Genomic DNA, 25,388 nt, shown 5'->3' on the forward strand with positions numbered 1-25,388 from the left:
GCATTATTAGAAGAATTTTAAGGTCTCATATATAGAATATTCATAAATGCACACATATCTAAATATATGAACCAAGTGTCGGAAATAGTATGGGAGAGCAATCCTGAAGCCATTTTGACTCTCCCAATGACCTCAAATATTCCTCTGCAGGAAGGGAGGCAAATGGGAAAAGACTTCCCATTGTCTTTTTGCTTGCAAATCCTGTCTTAAGGTCATATTTGTGTATGAATAGGGCGAATCTGTGAGATGGATTCAAGAACTAAAGTATTAACCATCACAAAAGAATGGCCAGACTGCCCAGGTAATGCAATCAGGGACCATTACTGTATTAGGTATCCTGGCGGATAGGATTTCTGCTGCAGACCGCCTCCTTCTGTAATGTATGTAAGGTGTTTTTTTGGGGGTGGTCTTGGGCTACAAGGTGGGCAATTTCAAAAGTCTATATAATAAAGGCTTGCACACCATTGTTCAGGGTTCTCCTCCCACCTGCATGTGGTAAGTGGGGGACCCTGTTGCAACAGTTTAATAGACAGATCAGGCTTACTAGCCTCTTTGCTTCTCAATATACTCTCGTTGGCCTCTGTTATTTTCTCCTACCGATAGGGAACCCACTTAAGGACTCTATACGGGCTCCGAAATACCCCATAAGGGAAAGGGAGCAGTTTTTTCTTATAACAGCATTTTGTTGGCCCCTGATCGGAGAGGATGCTGATCTATAGTTGGGCTTTTGTTCCGATCCCAGCAGGACCCTTCTAAAGCTGACCCTCATCAAAGATTTTATTTCTTACAAAGAGCGGTCACCACGTGGTCAAAGTGCAAGAGCTGTGCCGGAAGCGACTGCCTAACGTCCGACGGAAATACTTGCCAGCCCCGGAAACAGTTGTGGAAGACTCGGGAGAAGCCGCGCTCTCTTTATTCTCCCCTCCCTCCTTTTTAAGCGGGAGCACGAACGGAAGAGCAAAACTCATGCGGCGCTGAGAAACAGACGCTAGCGGAAGTACCCGAGGCTCTCCGGAAAATTCCGAAGGCGCAGGGTTCGGCCTTCCCCGAGGCTTTCCGGAAAAACCCGAAGGCAAGGGAGGGGGGGGTGGCCTCTCCCGAGCGTTCCTAGGAAGGCTCTCCGAATAAAAGAAAAGCGAGCGAGGCTTTGTCCTAGAGAGGTTAAGGAGGTCGCCGAGCGTATTTCGAAAGCGTCTTCCGGAGATAGCCGAGCGTTTCCGTTAACACCCGAAGCTGCCGCCGGAAGTTGCCGAACTCAAGGGAAGGCGCTCCTGCGGCCTAGTGCGTGAGGAGGAGCTGGAGAGCGAGAGCTACTAGAGCAGCTGCGAGGCCGCGTTCAGGCCGCCCTCCTCCGTCCCGTCTCCGTTAACCATGTCCGACTTCGACGAGTTCGAGCGGCAGCTCAACGAAAACAAACAAGGTGAGCGGACAAAGGGGCGGGTGGGCCGAGAGGGGGTGGGGGAGAGAGAGAAAGCGAGCGAGGGAGGCGGCCCTCTTCGACAGTGATGGCTCTCTTGCGCCCGCCACACGCTCTTCACGACGGGGTGGGGGGCGGCTAAATGGGCCTCCCATCAGCGGCGGAGACCCGAGTTAGGCCGAAGAGCGCGTGTGTTTGTGCGCGGCGACGGGGGGAGGGGCGGCCGGCCGGCTCTCGCGTGTCCGGCCACTTCCTTCCTCCTCTCGCTTTATTTGGCGGGAGTTTGCTCGTGGGGGGAACGGTCGCTGGGGAAGCGGGGGAGGGAAGAGAGGCGAGGAGAACCGTTGGTGGCCCTGCGCGCGCGCCCTTAGCGGAGTGGCGCGTGGCGGGGCTCTGGAATGCGGGGAGGGCTCTTCCCTCTCGGGCCCCTTTCTGCCCCATGAGGCGGACTCTGAGAGGGAAGGGACCCGGAGTCCGTTTTGTTCACTCTCTTGGGGAAAGAAGAGGCTGCCTAGTTATTATTACCCCGCCCCGCCCCCCCCCCAAAACAACAACTTTCCTCGCTTAGTTGCCTCCTGCAAAGGAAGCGCACGATGCAGCCTTTACGCCGCGTGGAGCAAAGCATACCGGTGCTTGCATGAGTCCCCGACTTGCAGGATGATGGAAGAAAGGAGGGCCAAGTAAATAAGTAACTGGTTCTCCCGCCCACTCCCAGTGCAGGATTGGCGTTAGGGAAGGTGGGTTGTAAACTTGAGAAATGGGAGGGGAATGTTTGTTCATCTCGGTAAGTATTCCTCCGTGCTGAGAGGCAGAGGTTGCGCAGGATTTCGGCAAGGAGGCTTTTCCAACCCTACTTGGGACCCATTTGCATGTATAGCGTGCTGTGTACCACTGAGCAACACCCTTCTTCCCTTCCTCTCAAAACTCTCACGTTTGTGGGTTTTCTTACTATTTTTATCTCATCCTTTAGGGAGCTGAAAGTAACATATGGCGATACCCACACACCCCTTTTGCCCTCACAACAATCCAGGGATGGGTAGATGAGGCTGAGATGGTGACTGGCCCAAGATTATGCTGTGAGCTTCACTGAGTGGGGATTTGAAGCCGGATCTCACCATTCTGATGTTAGCAACTATGCAACTTTGGCTCTCACATCTCTTGTTTCTCTTCCCACCTCTTCTCACTTATTTATCCTGGCCTTCCATAAATCTCATGAACTTTCCTCACAACCATGAGGTAGTCTGTGCTTAGAGTGAATGTCTTGCCCAAGGATCCAGTCTCCAGTAGTCCTCACCCAGAGCTGCCCACTACACTACAGTGGCTGAACCACATTTCTTCTTTTCCCTACATCATAGAATCATAGTTGGAAGGGACCCTGAGGATCATTTAGTCCAACCGCCTGGATATGAAGCTGTCCCTTATGGGGAATATGCAGCTGTCCCTCACTGGGATTAAACCTGCAACCACGATGTTATCAGCACCACACTCTAAGCCAGCTGGGCTATCCAGCCTTTCCTCAGTCCACTAAGTTTTGTGGGGAAAGTCCAGATTTACATACAGTTCAACCAACACCCATTAATTAGATTTTTCCCCATCAGTACTTATGCTAAATTCACTTGGCCTGAGGAGCACCACTTTACACACACACACACTCAAGTGCTTGCCAGCATAATGGAAAACTACTGTGTCATAGAGGAGCTTGCTGGCATTCTCCTTGGAATGGATCTCTTTTAAAACAAGCTGCTTAGCATGGACACTGAGTAAAGTATTGTCTCTCCTTCTTGGGCTAATTTTTCAACCACCTGCAAAATACATTACCCCATTTCTCTTCATTCGGCTCTTTTCTCCACCTTTTTACAAATCTTAGCTAATTAGAAAGGCCACACCACTCTCACTTACCTGAGGTTATGAGCACCTATGAATCAGTATCTTAGGCACAAGTCCACTACAGTGGTACCTCTGAAGCGAACGCAACCCGTGTGGGTGCGGGTTGCAATTCGCTGCTTCCATACATGCACGTGACATCATTTTGAGCGTCTGTGCATGCGCGAGCGGCGAAACCCAGAAGTAACGTGCTCTGTTACTTCCAGGTTGCCGCAGAGCGCAACCCAAAAAGGCTCAACCTGAAGCGACTTCAATCCAAGGTATGACCGTACTCCATATTGGATCCCCAATAGAAATACATGTTGGCTCCTTTCTCGGTAGCATTACTTTACTCTTGCATATTTTTGGTGGTGCTTCCTGTGATGCACTGGGACAAATACAACACAAAATGATTCCCTTAGGGCAGGCATGGCCAAACTTGGCCCTCCAGAAGTTTTGGGACTACAACTCCCTTGTCCCTGGTCAACTTCCTCCTCCTTGGTCAACTACAACATCCCTGGTCAGGGATGATGGGAATTGTAGTCCCAAAACATCTGGAGGGCCGAGTTTGGCCATGCCTGCCATAGGGCAAGGCACTCCCAGTGGTCCCAGACTGCTTAGCCCAGGGTTCAGGGAAGATGGGAGTGGCAGTCCAGCAACATCTGAAGGACCACAGGCTGCTCCTTGCTTTATGCAGCAATCCCACAGTATTTATTTCATAGCCAAGGGTTCACATGAATACAAACAGACTGCAACCTTGAAATGCAACTGCAAAAATTGCCTGTCTGCATGGAAAAAGAAAATGCAAGCTACCCACATTTATAAGGCATCTCTGCCTAATTAATTGAGGGCTGTTTTGTTTGCCCCAGGTGATCAGACTAGTTGCTATTTGCAGGCGTGGCATAAGGTGGACCTTTTTAATAGGGCATGCCTTACTATCATACTAATCACGGAATCTTTAGTAGAGACATGTGCACTCTGGAAATTTCCTAGGACCTGATTTGTCCAGACTCTTCTAATGGGCTGTATGTGATAATGTCATTCTGATTCTGAAAAAGGGCATGCGAGCGCCAACTCACCCTGCCTAGTATAATAGGCATTTGGATGTAAGCAGTAGCTGATCACTGCTATCTGTGGCAAACTGTATAAGCAACTGTTGTATGTACAAATAGCAGTTATGCATACCAGTTATGTCCACAAATTCCCTTGTAGTGGCAAGTGTTTCGTCTGCCCTCTGACATACCCCAAGCAGCTGCAGAGTGGGGGTGGGGATTTTCCTGACAGTTGTTCTTCTGCTGGGGCAATCCCTGCTCAGCCCCAAGGTGGGGCTGCACTTCTTTACTACTTCGAAATAACAAGCCCCAGTCATCTTTTCCAACTTCAGCCTTGGAACAGACAGTTGCCATTGACTTCACAAGGTCAAAGACCAAGATCTTGACCCTTGAGGGAGGGACAGGCTCCTAGTAACCACAAACTTTAGTTGGCTATCAATGTCAGTCAATATGGGCCTCTGGTAGTGGTTCCCAGTGGTGAGATGGACCTCCCTTGGGTGCATAAATTTCCATCAAGGGAATTGACCCCTGAGGTAGGTAGTGTCTACACCAGCTGGCAAGACCTGGGTAGGTTGAATGCCATCTGACAGCGTCCTTACTACTCAATTATCTCAGTTGGATTTGTGAAGTAGGAATTCAAAATTGCTGCTCGTGTGCGACTCCAGGAAGTGATCAGAGATCCTGTTCTATTCCTTTTCTAAGGCTAGTGCAGGGTTACTATTCAAATCTGCAGACACACACAATAATAGGCTATTTGCCTTTGACAATGTGAAAGGATCTTCACAGTTTCATCTAACAATATATTTTTGATGCTGGACTTGGACCCCAGAAGATTGCATTCATTTAGGGGAAGCATTCAAAAAGTTTAAAAAAAAGTATGAAATGGTCTTACTTGTATTTTGCCTTGGATCTAGAATCCCTAGCAAAGACTGTGGGGCAGAATGTAGGAGTGACAGGGCCTCAAAGGAATGTTTTCGGCTCATAAACGCCTTTTGAAGAAAGCCATTTAGTGCTACATTTTTCACTAAAACTGCCCCAGGCAGGAATGGATTCCTGTGTAAAACAAAGGTGAGTGATTTGGATTGAAAGCCTGTGGTAATAGGAGAAAACAGGGTCTTCTCCTTGGAACAGATTTCACCTATATGGACCTCTGCTTTGCATTGGTTCTCCCAAGCCAGAAACCCAAACATTCCTGTTACCAGAGAGCCTTAACACCCCCATGCCTTGCATGATACAGCAACAGATGTGCCATTACAAATACTGCTTTGTGCTGGTCATTGTACAACATGGCTCTGTATTGTTCCTTTCCAGCACAGCTGCATGAGTTGTCTCTAGTGTCCAAAACAGTTCTTCTTTATGTCACAATTTGAATTCTGCTGCTTGATGTTGGTGTGTTAATTCTGACTTGCTTCACTCCAAATAAAAAGAAGCAGTGGTTCCTGAAAAGAAGCATCCTATTTGTAGGAGTCAGTCTTGTGCAGAACCAAGAAAATGTTTTTATTTCTAGGAGACAATAGAAGCTGAGGTAGCCAGGCATTTTATTTGTGGCACTTCATAATGCTGCTCACCTTTCCCTGTTGTGCAGCATTAAAAGAGGGCAGGGGTATAAATTTATGGGGCATAAGAAGAAACCCAGATTCTGCAGTTGGCATGATTTATTTCACTTGTAATAAAATATGTAAAATTATGAGCTGCTTCAAGTACTGAAGGCGATGACTAGAACATTCAGAAGGCATTCTAGAGGAGGAGGTGCTGTGGAGAGCAGTAATCAAGACAGGCATCTGGCTCAAATCTTTCGTTTTTCAGTTTTTAGCTAAATGATAGATGATGGCTGCAGCTTCTTTATCTGCTGTTTTTTAAAAAAAGGAAAGCAGAGATACTTTGAATATAAACAGCAAAAACAGCACCTTACAGCATTTTCTTCCTAGTGTATCCTTTTCAATCATCCAGTTCTTCCTTAGAAGAGTTTGCAGCCTCTGATTTCATGCATTTCCTTTAAGAGACCCATCAATAACAGTTTTAACTTCCCAAAGATTGAGCCGTGTTGATTCCTTGAGCATCAGGATTTTTCTTTCCTCAAAAAGAGCTCCAGCTTGCTAGATTTGGTAAAAGCTGATCTTGAGATAATCACACCTTGCTAAAATTTTTGTCATGAATGTTAGCAATGAGAAACTAGAAAGAACCTCCTATCTTGCCTCTTTATAGCTTCTCGCTGACCCCTTTTTCCAAGGGCAGTCATTGACCATTCTCATCTACAAGTGTGGCCAATTTAATTGTGGCCTTTTATAGAGAATGGTAGGTGCTGAACTTGATTTAGGGCAGACATGACCCTCTAGATGTTAAATTCCAACTCACATCTGCCCTAATCATCATGAGCAATGGCCAGAGATGATGGACTTGTAGTCTGGCAGCATCTGAAGGACCACAGCTTATCAACTCCTGATTGAGGAGATGTACAGGCACAAAATATATCCCAAATCCTTGTTAAGCATAGGCACAACCTATCTACAGTGGTGCCCCGCAAGACGGAAAACTCACTAGACGAAAGGGTTTTCCGTTTTGGAGGCGCTTCGCAAAACGAATTTCCTATGGGCTTGCTTCGCAAGACGAAAATGTCTTGCGAGTTCCTGCGGGGTTTTTTTCCTTTCCCCCCTTTTGCTAAGCCGCTTATCCGCTAAGCCTAAAAGCCGCTAATCCGCTAATCCGTCAATGGGCTTGCTTCGCAAGACAAAAAAAACCGCTAGATGAAGAGACTCGCGGAACGGATTCTTTTTGTCTTGCAAGGCACCACTGTACAAAAACACACAGCCTAACCAGCCTGTCAAGTTTATTCTTGGCACATGAGGGCTTTCTGACCCTTCTTCTCATTAGCAGCCGCCACTATTATACTGGATAAATACCTGTTCATGAGATGATCCATTGCCATACAGCATTTGTGAGTTTGGTAATTTGCAACCAGACAAGACTCAGGCTAAGAAATGGGTCTATCAAGTTGAAGCAGTGGCTGTTGAGAGTAACCTGGGGAAATGCAGCCTTGGTTTCTACATACCACACCTTTCCAATTTTATGAGTATATTTGAGTTGATTATCCTAGGGGGAGTGGTAAGAGTTTGTGATAACCAGAAGTGTGACCTCCATTCCTATGTTGCAACCATTGGCATATCAAGCTCTTCTCTCGTCTTTAGAACGCGACAAAGAGAATCGTCACCGGAAACGCAGCCACAGTCGCTCACGGAGTCGTGACAGGAAACGCCGCAGTCGCAGCCGTGACAGGCGCAACAGGGATCAGCGCAGTGTTTCAAGGGATCGCAGGAGACGCAGGTATGGGTTGCAGAATGAAGAGCTTGGGTTTTCATTGGGTTTCCACTTTTTTGGGTCCAGCAATATGCTCAAGCCCTGGACAAAACCTTAGATGCATAAGATTCATTGGGGCAAACTTAGTCCTGCCTCATTCATTTTCTGTTACCCATGAAGAAGTTGTTCTTAACTGAGCAGACCTGTCTTAAGAGGCTCTCTCATCCTTATGCTGACTTTTTGCTGAAAGAAGCTCTTTGCAAATATCAAGGAGCTTTTTAACCCTTGTATCCAAAGCTTCCAAGTACCATCTCTGTTTTTTTGAGATGCTCATTATTTATAAAGTGCCTGATTAGGATCTGTACATAAAAATAAACTGCCTCTGCATGGAGACCTACAATTTAATTTCAGTTGTATGTACTTCAAAATCATAATTTGAAGCATGTTAGTAGAAGAACAAGATGGTGGGAATTCATATAGAAAAGAAAGCTTAAGGGCTCATTCTGGCATAGAAGCACTTGGGATTGATTGATTTTTAGAAACAAAGGCAGTGTGAATTAGCAAATGGCAGAAACTTAGATGATTATAATGTATGTCCAGCAAGGGTGAAATTGAAATTCAGTTCAAGGGAAAAGGCAATTCTTCTCAAAGTAAATTGGTTGAATTGTATGTACCATTTCCTAGGAAAGCCTTATGCTTAAGTGCCACTGAAATGAAAAGAAGCTGTGCTATAGCTACATAGGAGCACACAAGACTAGCAGAGGCGATGTACCCAATTAATCATTCTTAGTGTGCGTTGTAGTTTTCACATCTGTTCTGCTTTGGGGGTTGGGGCAGGATTACAGAATTTGGCAAACTGTTGGGGAGCAAGAAAGAAGGGAAGGTTGCACTCTTGACTGCATATGAGAGAGGTAGTGAAGCACTTCGGGGCACAAAAGCAGATTCATACGGTTTCAGCTTCTGAAACAGTCTCTGTGTGTGCATGCGCATGCACACACAGTTCTTAGTGACTGAGATTGGAAAGCACCATAACTGCTCTACAGATAAAATTACTGTCTTGGTTCTGTTGCTTATTTGATGCTGAAATTTGTTAATCAGGTTGAATACAATTTAAATACATATACTCTGATTTTTTAAAAGGGGGGTTGTATCTGTTTTAGGTTCTTTGTTATTGTTTGCCAGTAGCTTTGATTCTCCTTGAAGAAATGGACAGGATAGAAATCTTTAAATTAAATAATATTCTCATCTCCTGCTAGTCAGCACACTTCCATTTTCTTGGCTCAGATGAGTGTTGCAGCCCTATCACCACTGTCTGCCTTTGCTCTATGTGCATGTAATGCAACTATGAAAGTCAGAGAACTGCTTGATTAACGTCTTTGAAAAGCTCAGCATCTTGTTCAGGGATGCTGATAAAGCACTGGTTTATTTCTGCTGTCTAACATCCTCTCTAGATGCACTGTCTAGTGTAAGTTTGACTATTCTCTCTCTCCCTTTTTCTTAATGAAGTTACAAAATTATCTATGGCTGCGTTAATAAATCAGTAGTGGTGGTCTCTGCAGATCCCTCTGACCCCCCCGCCCCCATTGTCATACGCTATTGTTTCTTGGACTGCAGTCTCTGTCAGGGCACATGGGGCCCTGCTGCTGTTACTGAGTTGGCTACCTGGGCCTGTTGTATCCACCAGGAATGGTTACAAATCCATTTTGTTTCTCAATTTCAGATCACCCCTAAGCCTAGCGGGTCCCCTGAGGTGAGTGTTGCTACTTCTTCCTTGTGCTGACAGGGTTGTCACTTCCACAGATAACGAAGGCAGCCATGCAATCAGATCTTTGGTGCAGATACAATTATCACATTCAGTGCTGGGATTCATCCTGGGGGTTACTATTAAAAGTGATCTGCTCTGGAAGGTGGATTTGATTTAAATCTTTTTTTTTAAACAGAAAGACTTATTCTTGCTGGCATAATCTTAATATTTACAACCAGATCATTTCATTTTTGGGATAATAAATTTTCAGAGTAGTTTTTACAGTTAAATCAAAAATTACTGATTTGGTTATACTATTAGAAATACATGGGCAGATAATTATGAAATTATTGTGAGGTTTAATAAATTAACTGTTTATATTAGGACAACTTTTCTGCTGTACTTTATTGGAAGGAGAAAAATTATCATTTCCTTAATAACAATTTAAACAATTTATTTAACTAAAGCAATAACATTATAGCATATGTATCCATGCTTGTTAACTGATGTGGTTAAACTTTAAAAAATAAAAAACTTAGACTAAGTTTTAGCACACATGAAAAACTTAAAACAAATCCTTATTTCCTGCTAAGTAGCCTCAAAGAAATCCATTTCTTATTTTTTTAAAAAAAATAATCGTTGATTTTTATCCACCCTGGTCTATGTAGATCAGGTTTCCTCAACCTCGTCCCTCCAGATGTTTTGAGACTACAATTCCCATCATCCCTGACCACTGGTCCTGCTAGCTAGGGATCATGGGAGTTGTAGGTCAAAAACGTCTGGAGGGCCGAGGTTGAGGAAGCCTGATGTAGATGGTGTCCCAAACTGAAACAAGTGTAGAGTTGACATGACTGGTACATTAATCTTCATATTACATTCAACAGACGCCCAAGTGCTTTTTCCATTTTCAGCTGACCTTTTCCTCCTGGTCTTCCTTCCACAGCCGTTCTCCCAGGCATGAGAAGAAGAAGAAGGTTCGCAAGTACTGGGATGTCCCGCCCCCAGGCTTTGAACACATCACTCCCATGCAGTATAAAGCCATGCAAGGTGGGTCTGCTTCCGCTTCAGTCAACCTTGCCTTAATGTGTTGTAAAATAGTGTTATATGTTGCAGCTACTTGAGCATGTTCCTCTACCATGCAAATTAATGGAAATACAAACTTGTGTTGACCTTTGGAGGTTCTTGTTTCCTTCTGAAATGTTCTCCCGATTTCAAGCATGCATCTCCATTCCTGAAGTAATCAAATTGAAGTCGGATATTTTCCCTTGGTGGAGGATGAACTCTGGATCAATTTTTCTCACTACACAGCTAGGCCAATAAGTGGGCCTCACTTGGTTCTTTTTTTGATTTTTACATTTAAAATATATGTCTGCTTTAACTGGGAACAAGTCTCTTAACGTTGCCATATGAATGTTAAAAACTGCCAGCTCATTTATCTACTATCTGAATCTGGATCTCTTTTTCTCTCCTTGATTCTGGTACTTGAGGTTGGTGTTCTGCTATTACACTTACACAGACATATTCCTACAACTGTGAGTGCTAAAAACCTTAAATTGGGATTATCGGCCAATTATAAGAAAAAATTCCTTTGTGCTTGGAAGCTGCTTAAAGTTTGAATATTGTCTTACCTGGGTTTTTTTTGGAAAATGACATTTTGTCCTTCCAGAAATAGAGAAGTAACTTGTTAAACTTTTTGTGATTTCAGAAAATTGTTTACCTGCTAGGTTTAATCTCCATCTCTACCTTCACCTCTCCCCACCCCACTTAATGGCATGTCATTTGTTTATTATCATATAAACCACTTGGAAGTCACTTGGGATAAAATGTGGTATATAAGCAATAATCATAATTATTGAGAGCCAGTGTGGTGTAGTGGTCAAGAGCGGTAGTCTCGTAATCTGGTGAACCGGGTTCGCTTCCCCGCTCCTCCACATGCAGCTGCTGGGTGACCTTGGGCCAGTCACACTTCTCTGAAGTCTCTCAGCCCCACTCACCTCACAGAGTGTTTGTTGTGGGGGAGGAAGGGAAAGGAGAATGTTAGCCGCTTTGAGACTCCTGAAGGGGAGTGAAAGGCGGGATATCAAATCCAAGCTCTTCTTCTTCTACTTGTGTCAGTTCCTTTAAAAAGTGAATGCTGTGTAGTTTTGTTATCAGTCTCTCCAAATGAGGAGTGATATGCCTTGTGATATTTCCAGATGAGAATCTTCAATTTGTAACAGCTAGTCTTGTTTTCCCCCTTACCTAGCTGCTGGGCAAATTCCAGCTACAGCCCTCCTGCCAACGATGACCCCTGATGGACTGGCGGTGACTCCCACTCCTGTGCCAGTAGTAGGCAGCCAGATGACACGGCAAGCCCGGCGTCTCTATGTGGGAAATATCCCCTTTGGAATCACTGAGGTACTTGCTTGTTCCCTCAGATGTGCTCTCTGAAGCCATTGGTGTATTTTCTTTCTTGGGTTAGGGGTGTTGAAAGGAAGATGCTTTGCTGAGAAATTTGGGAGAATAAGTTCATAGTGAAAACACGAGCCAGGTGAGGCTGAATTCAGCATTCAGATCTCTTCATCCTGCTAACAGGACTCCAAAATAGTGTCAGGACAATGCAGCAGGTGCCAGAATTATGTTGGATTGTGACAGCCATGTGCTCCTGGCTTCATCTTTCTTTAATCACCTAGTTCTTAAATACTCCTTTCTGAGAGATCATGTTTTAGACCAGGTCTTTTGAAATGCAAGAGTTAACTGCAATGCTATTCTCTTTTGGAATTGAGTAAATTACAAATTCTTCAGTCCTTAACAATGCGGGGGGGGGGTGTGCTGTAGGAAAGAAGTTTCATGTTTTCTTTCATGTTCAAAATGGTAGGGAGTTGAGGTTGGTAATCTGGCTGCAGAGGCTTATAACTGCTGTTCTATTTTTGATGGCCACATTCTCTTCCCCCAAGTACATTAGTTTCTTCTTTCACGTTTCTTTCAGGGTTTACCAAGTGTTCAGGTGGGAACGAATTGTTCCAATATTAGAATGGCAAATTACTGTGGATTGGGATATTTGCTTTCTGTAGTACCGAGCAAGGTGACTCGCTTGAGCCTTTGCAGTGTTTTTACTAAGCTGGAACTTAAGAGTTAGAACTATGCAGTATTCCAGCATTGCTTCCAGTCCTCCTTTTTCACTGTCCAAATCTGTCAAGGGACATTACTGTGTGACACAGATGAAGGGATTTTATTTCCAAAAGGGCTATACATAATCTGCCATACCTTTTGAGCTGAACCAACTGTAATCCATTTCCAGAGCTCTTAATTCATATCCCCCTTCTGCACACATGGTATGCCTCTGGCAGAGAAGACCAAATATCTGGAACAGAGGTGGATTCAGAGTAAAGAAAAACAGCTATTTGGGTGGAAATGGGAAATAATAATATTTGGGCTGTAATCCTAGACATGCTTGGAATAAGTCCCACTGAATTTAGTGTTGTCTCTGTCTGGGTAGACTGGTATAGAAGTGCACTGTTAGGATGAACAATACTTCGTTTAGGAATGAAGAGGTGACCAGGAAGGCCCAAAAAACTCTTAAGAGACTATTTCGAGATAAATATGAATACTACAGTGGAAAAAAAGAATAATTTGGGACGCAAGCAAAGCGGTTATGAGAGGATTCCTAATACAACAGAATGCAATTAAGAAGAGAACTCAGAATGAAAAAAAGGATAAAATTTTGGAAAAAATAAAGGAAGGAGAGAATAAACTGAGAGCAAAACTAAAGTCACAGGAGATCCTGAAAGAGATAGTTATACCAAGTACAATATATGAAGTTGATGAATCAGGAAATAGAATAGAAGATTAAACAGATGAGGCAAAAGACATTTGAATCAGCAAATAAGTGTGGGAAATTGTTGGCCTGGCAAATGAAAAAAAAGAAAAACTTAATACTATTATGAATTTGGAAGTGGAAGGCAAGAATATACAGAACCCAGTGGAGATCAGGAAGTGGTTCCAGAGGTATTTTAAACAACTTTATACACAGGAGAAGCAGAAAGAAATGGACATTGATCGATTTTTGAAAATAAATGGACTACACAAAATCTCTCAGGAAAAACAGCTAATGTTGAATTACAAAATAATGGATCAGGAGGTGGAAGGGGCCATCCAGAACATGCAATTAGGTAAATCTCCAGGACCAGATGGTTTGACTTCAAGATATTACAGATCTCTGAAAGAATGGTTAATACAACCATTGAAGGAAGTCTGCAATGAAATATTGGAAGGGAGAAAGGCACCAGAGTTGTGGAAGGAAGCTTACATTACACTTATACCGAAAACAGAGACTGAAAAGACACAGCTTAAGAATTACCGCCCCATATCGCTGCTTAATGTGGATTACAAAATTTTTGCAGATATTTTGGCTAAAAGATTAAAAAAGGTGTTAGTAAAAGAAATTCATAAAGACCAAGCGGGCTTTCTCCCGGGCAGACACTTGTCTGACAACACGAGGAATATAATTAATATCCTAGAAAAATTACAAGTGAATATCAATACCAAGGCAGTTTTGATATTTGTGGACGCAGAGAAAGCCTTTGACAACATCTCTTGGAGTTTTATGAAGAAGAATCTACAGGGGATGGGGGTAGGTCAAGGTTTTGAAAATGGTATAGGTGCAATTTACTCAGAACAAAAGGCAAAATTAATTGTGAACAATGTAGTGACAGAAGAGTTTAAGATTGAGAAAGGGACATGACAAGGTTGCCCAATTTCTCCATTGCTCTTCATATCGGTCCTTGAGGTATTGTTAAATATGATTAGAAAGGACCAATTGGTTAAAGGTATACAAGTGGGAGTTAAACAGTACAAACTGAAAGCATTTGCTGATGACTTAGTATTGACTTTACAGGAGCCAGAATCTAGTACTAAAAGGGTATTGGAACTGATTCAAGAATTCGGACAGGTAGCAGGTTTTAAGTTGAACAAGATGAAAACTAAGGTTCTAGAGAAAAACTTAACTGTGAATGAGAGAGAGAAGTTTCAGGAGGTGACAGGACTAACATTGGTTAAGAAAGTGAAATATTTAGGGGTTAACATGACTGCTAAAAATGTGAATTTATTTAAGGATAATTATGAAAAATGTTGGACTGAAGTGAAAAAGGATTTAGAAATATGGACAAATTTGAAGTTATCATTCTTAGGCCGAATTGCTGTGATAAAAATGAATGTGTTGCCAAGGATGTTGTTTTTGTTTCAAACATTGCAAATTTTGGATAAGATGGATTGCTTCAAGAAGTGGCAGAAAGATATTTCTAGATTTGTTTGGCAGGGTAAGAAGCCTCGAATAAAATTTAAGATAATAACTGATACTAAAGAAAGGGGTGGATTTGCCCTGCCAGACCTTAAACTTTATTATGAATCAGCTGCTATTTGCTGGCTGAGAGAATGGCTGCTTCTTGAAAACACTGATGTGTTGGATTTAGAAGGTTTCAATAATGTATTCGGCTGGCATGCATATTTGTGGTATGATAAGGTAAAAGCACATAAAGCTTTTAAAAATCATATTGTTAGGAAAGCATTGTTTAATGTTTGGATAAGATATAAGGATTTAGTTACAGATAGGTAGCCGTGTTGGTCTGCCATGGTCAAAACAAAATAAAAAAATTCCTTCCAGTAGCACCTTAAAGACCAACTGAGTTAGTTCTAGGTATGAGCTATCGTGTGCATGCACACTTCTTCAGATACACTGAAACAGAAGTCACCGGACCTTTCTATATAGTGAGAAGGTGGGGAGGGGTATTACTCAGAAGGGTGGTGGGAATGGGTGATTGGCAGATAGCTGCGATGAGCCTGTTGACGACTCTTAACGACTGCAATAGGTCTAACAGGAAAAAGCAAGGGGTGAGAAGGTGAAAAATGGCTTTGTCATGTATAATGAGATAAGAATCCAATGTCTTTGTTCAAACCAGGTCTCTCCATAGTTTTAAGTTTGGTGATAAGTTGCAATTCAGCAGCTTCTCTTTCCAGTCTATTTCTGAAATTCCTTTGTAATAGAACAGCTACTTTGAGATCTTGTATAGAATGTCCTGGGAGATTGAAGTGTTCTCCTACTGGTTTTTCTGTCTTGTGGTTCCTGATGTCGGATTTATGTCCGTTTATTCTTTGGCGTAAGGTCTGGCCTGTTTGTCCAATATAGAGAGCTGAAGGACACTGTTGGCATTTTATGGCATACAATGCCAACAGTGTCCTTCAGCTCTCTATATTGGACAAACAGGCCAGACCTTACGCCAAAGAATAAACGGACATAAATCCGACATCAGGAACCACAAGACAGAAAAACCAGTAGGAGAACACTTCAATCTCCCAGGACATTCTATACAAGATCTCAAAGTAGCTGTTCTATTACAAAGGAATTTCAGAAATAGACTGGAAAGAGAAGCTGCTGAATTGCAACTTATCACCAAACTTAAAACTATGGAGAGACCTGGTTTGAACAAAGACATTGGATTCTTATCTCATTATACATGACAAAGCCATTTTTCACCTTCTCACCCCTTGCTTTTTCCTGTTAGACCTATTGCAGTCGTTAAGAGTCGTCAACAGGCTCATCGCAGCTATCTGCCAATCACCCATTCCCACCACCCTTCTGAGTAATACCCCTCCCCACCTTCTCACTATATAGAAAGGTCCGGTGACTTCTGTTTCAGTGTATCTGAAGAAGTGTGCATGCACACGATAGCTCATACCTAGAACTAACTCAGTTGGTCTTTAAGGTGCTACTGGAAGGAATATAAGGATTTGTTAGGGAAAAAAACCCCAAGATGGTTGTCACCAATGGAAGCGAAGGCACAGAAAAAACTCTATGGAGGCCAAATGGCCGAAATATTGGGAAATTTTGGAACAAGACGGAGACAGAATAAAATTGCAGAGTTTTGAGAAATTGAAAAACAAAGTGTGAGACTGGCTCCATTATTATCAAATAATGGAGGCATACAATTTGGACAAAAAAGTTGGCTTCCAGGTGGAAAAATCAAAATTGGAAACAGAATTGTTAGACTCAAATATCAAGAATTTGTCAAGAATGTATAACTTGCTGTTGAAATGGAACACTCAGGATGAAATGGTGAAATCAGTTATGATTAAATGGGCACAAGATGTTGGACATAACATAATGATGGCTGACTGGGAACAGTTATGGACCACAGGTATGAAATTTACAGCATGTAATGCCCTAAGAGAAAACTTATAGGTGGTACATGATTTATAGGTGGTACATGACACCAGTCAAGCTTGCAAAAATTTACCATTTGCCCGATAATAAATGTTGGAAATGTAATGAGATTGAAGGTACATTCTTTCACCTTTGGTGGACATGCCCAAGGATTAAGACATTCTGGGAGATGATTTATAACGAAATGAAAAAGGTATTCAAATATACCTACCTGAAGAAACCAGAGGCCTTTCTCCTGGGCATGGTTGGCCAATTGGTGCCAAAGAAGGATAGAACATTTTTCATGTATGCAACAACAGCAGCAAGAATACTCATCGCGAAGTATTGGAAGACGCAAGATTTACCCACCCGGGAAGAATGGCAGATGAAGTTGATGGACTATATGGAACTGGCGGAAATGACTGGCAGAATCCGAGACCAGGGAGAAGAGTCGGTGGAAGAAGACTGGAAAAAGTTTAAAGATTATTTACAGAAATACTGCAAAATTAATGAATGTTAGAAAAATGTTGGAATGAAGTTATATGGCTTTAGTAGAAATGTTATAAGGAATTAAGTATAAATAGATTAATAGGGTATCAAAGGAAAAAATAAGGTTAGAATGTGTTAAGATAATTATAGGATAGAAAACAGAGAAAGATGGAAAGGAATTGCTGAAACAGTTAACAGAAGTGGAATACAAAAAGGATGGTGTGAGGAGGTCGTGGAAATAAGTGAATGAAAGATAAGATACTGAAACTACTTGATGTGTGTTAAATTTTGTTTTGTTAGTTTAAATGTGTTGGTGTGTGGTGTTTTTGTGTTGTATTGTATTGTTTTTATTTTTTGTAGTGTTTAAATTGTTTATAAATATTATTTTTTTAAAAATAGAAGTGCACTGTTAGTGCCTAAATGACCAGGGGATTAAATATGGGCGGTCATTATTTGAATATCTCTACCAAAAAAAGAAAAAGAAAAAAAAGACCAAAGAGTTGTTTCCATTTCTTTTTAAAGTGGATAATGTGTGGGACTGCAATCCCCCCGTAGCCCCAAAGTTTGCTACCATCGCAGCAGGCAAGTAGGCAGTTTTGCTTTGTAATCCATTTGTGATCCTGAAGGCCTTTCTAGTATGTGCCATAAAACCTCCCCTTTTCCATTCTCTCCGTGACCCCCAACAGGAGGCTATGATGGATTTCTTCAATGCTCAGATGCGCCTTGGTGGCCTTACCCAGGCTCCTGGGAACCCTGTCTTGGCAGTGCAGATAAACCAGGACAAGAACTTTGCATTTTTGGAGGTGAGTTGAGGCATGTACATGCATTGAGGCAAGTGTAAGAGGACACTTCACATGGGTGTGATTCCAACATGCAGAATATGACAAGTTTAGAATGTCACATAATCTGTTGGTGGGAGAGGTCAGGAGAGAGTTTGGCTAGGCTTTTCTGGATACAGGAGATTCTGAGCAATGCCTTGCTTATTTATATAGATAACATGATTTTTGTTGTGGAATTTGCTCTAGAATGTGGAACACACTTGGTGGAAATTTCATTCATTGTATACATGCAGAGTATATGACTTAGATAACAACTTGATTCTATCACTTCCACAGTTTGTTTACTGACTGTTTAACCCCTTTCATCGCAAGGGTGGAATTCTTCCCTTAAGAACCCCCGAGCCAGCATTTTTCATTATCTGGCCCTTCAGTGCAGGCGTCTAATCACCCCCCCCCCCATAGGCCATACCACACATCCTTAACCTTTCACCTTCTCAGTTTCTGTTTGTTTGTTTTTGCTGCTGCAGTTTCGCTCTGTGGATGAAACTACCCAGGCTATGGCTTTTGATGGGATCATTTTCCAGGGACAGTCGCTGAAGATCAGACGCCCACATGATTACCAACCGCTCCCTGGCATGTCTGAAAACCCTTCAGTCTATGTGCCAGGTGAGTATACTAGATTCACCCTGTTAACTAAGGAAGACCAAAGGGGATGGGTAGAGTTTTATGTGATTTACTGGATGAGACCCCACATAGTCTTCCCATATGCATTTGATCTGAAAATGTGACTGACACAGACCATGTTAACCCTTTCCCCACAGGAGTGGTGTCCACAGTGGTTCCAGACTCTGCTCATAAGCTGTTCATTGGGGGTCTGCCAAACTATCTTAACGATGATCAGGTGAGAAGCTGTTTCTTTCCTTCTTGCCCACTTCCTCCTTTCCATTTAAGTGTCTTCATTTTTGGAGAGCCACTCTCCTTAGCTCAGCACAGTGCTTAAAACACCTGTGTGGGTGGCATGCAAGCATGATTGTGTGCACGCACCCAATGAAGCCCTCTTAGTTCACCTTTGTTTTTCCCTTGTCCTCTGCCTCTCAGGTCAAGGAGTTGCTCACTTCTTTTGGACCCCTGAAGGCTTTCAATTTGGTGAAGGACAGTGCCACTGGCCTGTCGAAAGGCTATGCCTTCTGTGAATATGTGGACATCAACGTCACAGACCAGGTAGGGCCAGCCTCTCTTCGTGGTACTCTCTTTTTATTTTTGTTCCGCAGCAGCTCGCCGACCTGCCCGTGGGATAAGGGGGGTTCTTTATCCTTTGAGCAGGTGGGGTGTTTTTTTCTCTCCTCCCCTCTAGGGGGTGCCAGCTTTTCTCTCCTTACAGCACAGCTGCTGACTTAGCGGCAGACACCATCGAGTTAGTGTTCTGATCACTTCTGCTTTTTGTTCCCCCCAAAAAAACAACAACTCTCCCCGAATGTTAGTCGGAGAAGGCTTCGGCCTTTTTGCGAAGACCCCGGCCGCCGTGCCCGACCGAGAGCCGGTAAGAAGCCCTCCCCTCACCAGCCAGGGAAGAGCCGGGTCCGTAGCACATTTCACCTGTCCCACCCCCCAACCCCAACCCCAAGTGAATTCTCCATCCTGCACTCTTAAGAATAACTTTAGTTTCCTTTCTCTCGCTGTGCTTAGTGTTACAGCGGGAGGGGGTGGAACAGGCCCTTAACCTGCAGACATGCTCTGCTTGCTAACTCCAGCAGGAGTTGTTAAATGCAAGTTTTGGCATGTGTAATTATAAACCAAAGGAAAAGCACCCCGGTTTTCCCCTTGCCCCTGTTGGAGAGGGGGGGACCTGTGGTGGAGAGGAAACACCCCACAAATCCCTATAGGGTTCGGAGAGTGTCGGTGGTAACTTTGCATGCTGAGCGTAAGCTCTCATTTCTGGGTTGATCTCATAAGGGTTATGCATGTGGCTTTCTTTCATAATTGAGTGCCTCTGTTAGTGTGTATGGATATGTGTGTCTATATATACTTCCCACGCCTGCTTCCCGTCCCGTGCATTCTTTCTTCCCATATGTTACTTGGGAAATGTGTGTTTTCCCCATGCTCTTCTGGTCTCTCTGCATTCAGGAGAAAGCTGTGAGTTTTTAGCAAGAGCTAAAATCTTGGTTCAGACATTCAGAATTAGATGGTGCTCCTTTGAAAAAAAGAATTCTCAGATACTTAGAAAGGCATCTGAAGCAGAGGAGAGTTTGCAGTGTTCGCTGAGAGTAGGGTGACTAGCAGCTTATTTAAACTGTAGGAAGGTAGATCTTGGTTAGATGCTATTGGGATAAATGTCTTGTGAATGAGACTCAACAAGGAATCTGGGGTGATTGCTTTCAGGCCCTTTTTATGACTTTGGGATGTTGTCCGGGGTCTGGGTACACTAATTTAATCCCCCTTTCCTCTTACTGTACTCTCGGTGTTATCCCTTCCCCATTGTGTACTGTCTGTGAGTGTGGTCTCCATGTGTGAGGCCCAGGGCAATTGCCTCATCAATTAATTAATTAAATTTCTATACTGCCCTACATCTGAGCATCACAGGCAGTTTATAGAGCCTGGCCTCAGGACAATGTGTTTGATTAAATGGCTTCCTCAAAGTACAATTCTGTTTTCAGTGTTCTGTGTACTTGGACTCTCAACTACCAAATTCAGTTTTTAGCCTAGAACAAAGCATCCTAAATAAGCTTGGCTTTAAAAACAACAACCCAAGTTCTCCTGCAGTTATGAAGAGAAGCTTGAAATGGTTAGCAGGAGAGAGAGTAGCTGAGTACAGCCTGCTGTGGTTAAGAATGGAGATTTCAAGGTGGCTTAAAAACACTTCTAAGTTTCTGTACTTTGCTAAGGTTTCTAGGAGATGTATGAATTAGCTTTAAGTGATGCTGACAGCACAGTCCAGTCATTGTTAACGTAGCTCTGTTGAAGAGAGTGAGATTTCTTACTCCCCAATCGTGCTTGAAGATTGCATCCTGAAACTGCTGATCTAGGAGTAACTGCTACCATACCGTTCTCTGAGGCAAGGGAAAGTTAATACCCAGTGCTCTTGGGAGTTAAAAGTACACCCATCCCCTGGCAAGAAGAAGTGATTCATGATGAATGGCAGTCTGCAGCAAGGTGACATGTTATCAGTCCATAATGTTGTATACAAAAGTGAGGGTTTGGCAAGAAATAGCATTACTGAAGACTATCCTGAAGTTAACTTTTAATTGGTTCACATAAAGGTTCCCTCCCCTCATTTATTAAAAATCAGTGTTTTGGGGTGCAAGAAGAAACATTACATAGAATCTGGCAAACAAAATATTAAGAGTAACAGGATCTGGAGTGTGATAGAGAACCCACGAATCCAGTGCTACACTTAAGTATCTCCGGAATTCAAAAAGATCTCAGCTCTCTTAAAGTGCTTAATGATTCAGTTCACAGTGCACTCAATATGACCTTGCTTTAGTTGCACAACTATTCTGAGAGGTGGCGGCCTACTCTCACTCCCCTGGGATGGGACTTGAACTCTGCTGTTCTGCATCCAAACTAAGAATGTCAGCTGTGTCAGTTTGTCTCCTGGTGCCATTTGCTCTGGCTTGTAATTTAGACCCTTTTTACAGATGGGATGCTGACAAAACTGGATGTTCTGAGCCCTAGCAGGTCCAAAGTTTCCAACTTCACAGAAATTTAATGTATTTGTTGACAGCTGTGAAAGTCAAGGTCTTGGGTGCCATACTGCATTGTGGGGGAGGGCAATTTAGGTTTAGGCCATCTGAGTGAAGAAGTTGAAGAACAGGGGTGGGTAGATGCCAGTAAGTTACTGTGCAGGACACTGGTGTCCTGCTATTTTTGGTACTGGATACTGTGTCTAGTTGCTGCTCCGGCTGCTGATAACTCTTGAAGAGAGAGAGAATTAATTGTGCCCCTTTAAAACAAAACTTGAGATTCTGCAGATATTTGACCCGTACGTATGTTTGAAAGTTGCACAATGCTTAGTAATAAGTCTCTGATCATGACTTGCCAGGCAAACTCATGAGTCACAACCAAGATGGGATTTGATTTGAATCCTATTTACAAAGACAAGACCACTGCTTCATCTACTGGATTGTACCAAGCCGAAGCGGGTGGGAGTGTGCCTTAAAGCCTGGACTCCTCCGTTAGCTTGCCATGTTTTGCTGTATGTCTGAGGCAGATGGCTCTCTGTGGCCCCCCATGAATGGAAAAGGGGTTGCTCAAACTTGTACATTCGCATATGGGACTAGACTGGAAAGTAAACATTTCCTTGGTGTGAACCCTGGTAGTTAGGCCCCTGTTGGAGCTGGCTTAGTGAGGGGATGTGCAATTTAGAAGTATGTCAGCAACTACAGAGCAATGAATTCACATTCTGGAAAAAGAACAGTCTGTCTATGCTAATGACATTTAGCTGAAGCTGAAACCTCACCTCTGCACTTTCTCCTTCATGCAGACAGTCCTTTAACCCCTTCCAACATTATGGTCTTTTTTTTAACCTTGGTTCTATGCCCATTTTGGGTCCCGGCAGGTAACTGAGATAAATACGGTATTAATGCCATGGCAGTGCAGTTCAGGTAGGAGTCTGGTTGGGGGGCAAGGAAGAAGCCACCTTTGTGTGTGTGACTGTGTTGATGTTTTAGAGGTGGGGCCAGAGGGTGGATGGGTATGTGGCTGGTGGCCTTGGAGGCACAAGATTTGAAGTGTCTGGATTCACTTTTTTCTGCCCTCGCAGGCCATCGCGGGCTTGAATGGCATGCAGCTGGGCGACAAGAAACTGTTGGTGCAGAGAGCCAGTGTCGGAGCCAAGAATGCTACTCTGGTGAGGAAGGAACAGAACTGCTGGGTGGTGGGAAGAGGGGGAGGATAGGACTGGTGCTGTGAAAGAGTAAGGTTTCTTGCATATATTTGTGGGGGGAGGGGGTTCAGGAAGGTGCCAAGTGGTTCAAGAAGAGTAGGTTTTATCAGTGGCTAGAGTATGAGAAGACTGTTGCCTTTTTGTTCTGCTTGTGAGCTTCCCAGAAGCATCTGATTGGCTACTGAGAAGCAGGATGCTCCTTTGGTCAGATGATCAAGGCTATTCTTTCTTTCTTTCACTGTCTTTTTTGTAAGAGTCATTCTCTCTAGAACAGAGACATGATTTCTCAATTTGGAATGCAGGGAGCTTCCCTATGTCACTAAAACGTTTGTTCAGATCTCCCTCTGTGTATGTAACCAGGGCAAAATACTCTTTTAATCTGTCAGGGCCCAGTTCTGTCCTCATTGTGGTATCCAGCAGATCTGGATCTGTGGTGTGTGGCCGCAGTACATGTGAAGGAACCCTAGTAAAATGTAAAAATGTCATTAAAAAAAGAGGGTTGGTGACTTTCTGCATTGATAATGATAAACAACCAACTTCATTAGTTTGATTAAGAGAATGTTGGATGGCACTCTTGTCAACTGATGTACTTGAGTTATATATCGGAGGAAGAGTTCGTTTGCCCTGAGAGGCAGGGCTTTAGAACCAGAGAGAAAGTTCCCAAGAACCACATGCCAAAATCTTCATATAGCTGATAATACAAAGGATGACTTCAGCTGCCACCCCTTCCTTTTATGCCAATCCTTAGAAACTAAGCTGTCCCCTGTGCACTAAGAGGCAGAATTTCTGGGTTTAGTGGAAGGGAAACAATGCCAGGGCTCCGAGGTTAGGTCTTCATGTAGAATTGTTCCATGGGAGGATGGGGTTTTGGCAGCAGTGGCATGGTACTCATGTCTGTTTCTTTCCTCTTCCTCACAGAGCACAATAAACCAGACCCCAGTGACCCTGCAGGTACCGGGCCTGATGAGCTCACAGGTGCAGATGGGAGGTCACCCCACGGAGGTGCTGTGCCTCATGAATATGGTGCTGCCCGAGGAGCTGCTGGATGACGAGGAGTATGAGGAGATCGTCGAGGATGTGCGCGATGAGTGTAGCAAGTATGGTGTCGTCAAGTCCATTGAGATTCCCCGGCCTGTTGATGGCGTTGAGGTGCCTGGCTGTGGCAAGGTACTTGGCAGTTGCTCATATTCATATTCTCTCTCTCTCTCTCTCTCTCTCTCTCTCTCTCTCTCTCTCTCTCTCTCTGTGGGTGGGTTTAGAACAGCAAAGTGGATAGGAACAAAGGAAGCAGCAGTCATGTCATATAAAATGCTGCTGTTGCTAAACATTGACTTAGCACTAGGTAGAAAGGGGAGGGCAAAGTACTGGATGGATTGCTGAAGTAACATGATTTGCTGCTAGAAAGCTCCAACTCTAGCAGAAAGACATACTTTTACAAAGGCATGTCAAGATTGGATCACAGCAATGCAACTTGGCAGTTAACAAAAAAAAACCCAGAAAAGGGGTTGTGGGTACCAAGTACTGCAACCCTGACTCCTGCCACTGCTGATTCTTTTGGTATTCCCTCTCCAAAGCAGGATTTAAGAGGCAGTGGGTTGAGTAGTACTTCTGTTGGACTTAGGAGCTCTTGGAGAGGTAGAAAAGCTTGAAATCTAGTTTGATGCCTTAAGTCCCTGTTAAAATCTTATTTCCACATCAGAGTTCTATGGTACTAGACGGGTTTAAAACCAATCAGTGCGAATATCTTATTACGTTGAGAACTATAAAGCTATGGTCAGTTTTTCAGAGAATGGGTTGAGTTGTTTCAGCATAATTAGTCAAGAAAATAGGCTGGTCACAGACAAGAAGCACTCCTTGAAGGTTAGGTGTGTTGTGACAGCAGAGCTGGTGGCTCAGATACCTTCTTCATGCATGCCCAATATTATTATTATTATTATTATTATTATTATTATTATTATTATTATTATTTATTAAATAAAATTTATTATTTATAACCCGCCCATCTGGCTGGATTTGCCGTAGGGCTCTGGATCCAGATCTTACTCCTCCAGTTGCCCATCCCCACAGCTGCCTATGGATGCAGTTTTAAGTGGGGTAGGTATACTATTAATTCTTCTCCCTTCCCCCTCAATTCTTCTTGTAGATCTTCGTGGAGTTCACATCTGTCTTCGACTGTCAGAAGGCCATGCAAGGCCTGACTGGGCGCAAGTTTGCGAATCGGGTCGTGGTGACCAAGTATTGCGACCCCGACTCCTATCATCGCCGAGACTTCTGGTAGCCCAGCCCTGAGCCAGGCATGGGGATGTGGGGTGTTTTAAGGAGGCAGGGGCAGCTCGCTGGCCGGAGAGGCTCCTTTAGCAACATAGCCTGTTTATATTTTATGGCCAAAATCTCCTGTATTTTTTTTTCTTCCAATTGTCCCAATCCCTTCCATTTCTATCCCTGCCACCAGTTCCCTCGGCCCACCCCACCCCCCTCGGTTTCCCAGTGATGGTTACTCTGTAGTAGAAACGTTGTCTATTTTCCCCCATATCCCCATCCCACTGTGATGTTTCTGATTTTTTCCTAAGAGGAGTTTTGCTCTAAAACAAGATGGGCCCGTTTTGTTGTATTTTCCTTTCCTCTGCGCTGTGTGTATGGACGACTATTTCTCTAGCATTGTCTCTCATAATTAAACATTTTTTCCAATTC

At 43.5% G+C, this 25,388-nt stretch overlaps 1 protein-coding gene across 1 annotated transcript; it reads left to right on the forward strand.

The window, feature by feature from the left end:
- Window positions 1-897: 897 nt before the first annotated feature.
- U2AF2 (U2 small nuclear RNA auxiliary factor 2) lies at window positions 898-25,388 on the forward strand. The gene is made up of 12 exons (XM_081836634.1): window positions 898-1,420; window positions 7,518-7,653; window positions 9,347-9,376; window positions 10,314-10,417; window positions 11,616-11,767; window positions 17,723-17,839; window positions 18,343-18,481; window positions 18,637-18,716; window positions 18,914-19,036; window positions 22,575-22,661; window positions 23,616-23,864; window positions 24,841-25,388. Exons 1-12 carry the CDS (start codon window positions 1,372-1,374, stop codon window positions 24,973-24,975), a joined length of 1,401 nt encoding a protein of 466 aa, XP_081692760.1. The 5' UTR covers window positions 898-1,371; the 3' UTR covers window positions 24,976-25,388.

Source organism: Podarcis erhardii, assembly GCF_964252035.2.
Source record: "Podarcis erhardii genome assembly, chromosome: 13".
In the NCBI taxonomy this organism is placed as follows: Eukaryota; Metazoa; Chordata; class Lepidosauria; order Squamata; family Lacertidae; genus Podarcis; species Podarcis erhardii.

Coding starts and splice junctions, on each gene's coding strand:
- U2AF2 (XM_081836634.1), top strand. CDS start 1,372: ATGTCCGACTTCGACGAGTTCGAGCGGCAGCTCAACGAAAACAAACAA. Junction 18,482..18,636: donor CCCTTCAGTCTATGTGCCAG/GTGAGTATACTA, acceptor CTTTCCCCACAG/GAGTGGTGTCCACAGTGGTT. Junction 22,662..23,615: donor GAGCCAAGAATGCTACTCTG/GTGAGGAAGGAA, acceptor TCTTCCTCACAG/AGCACAATAAACCAGACCCC.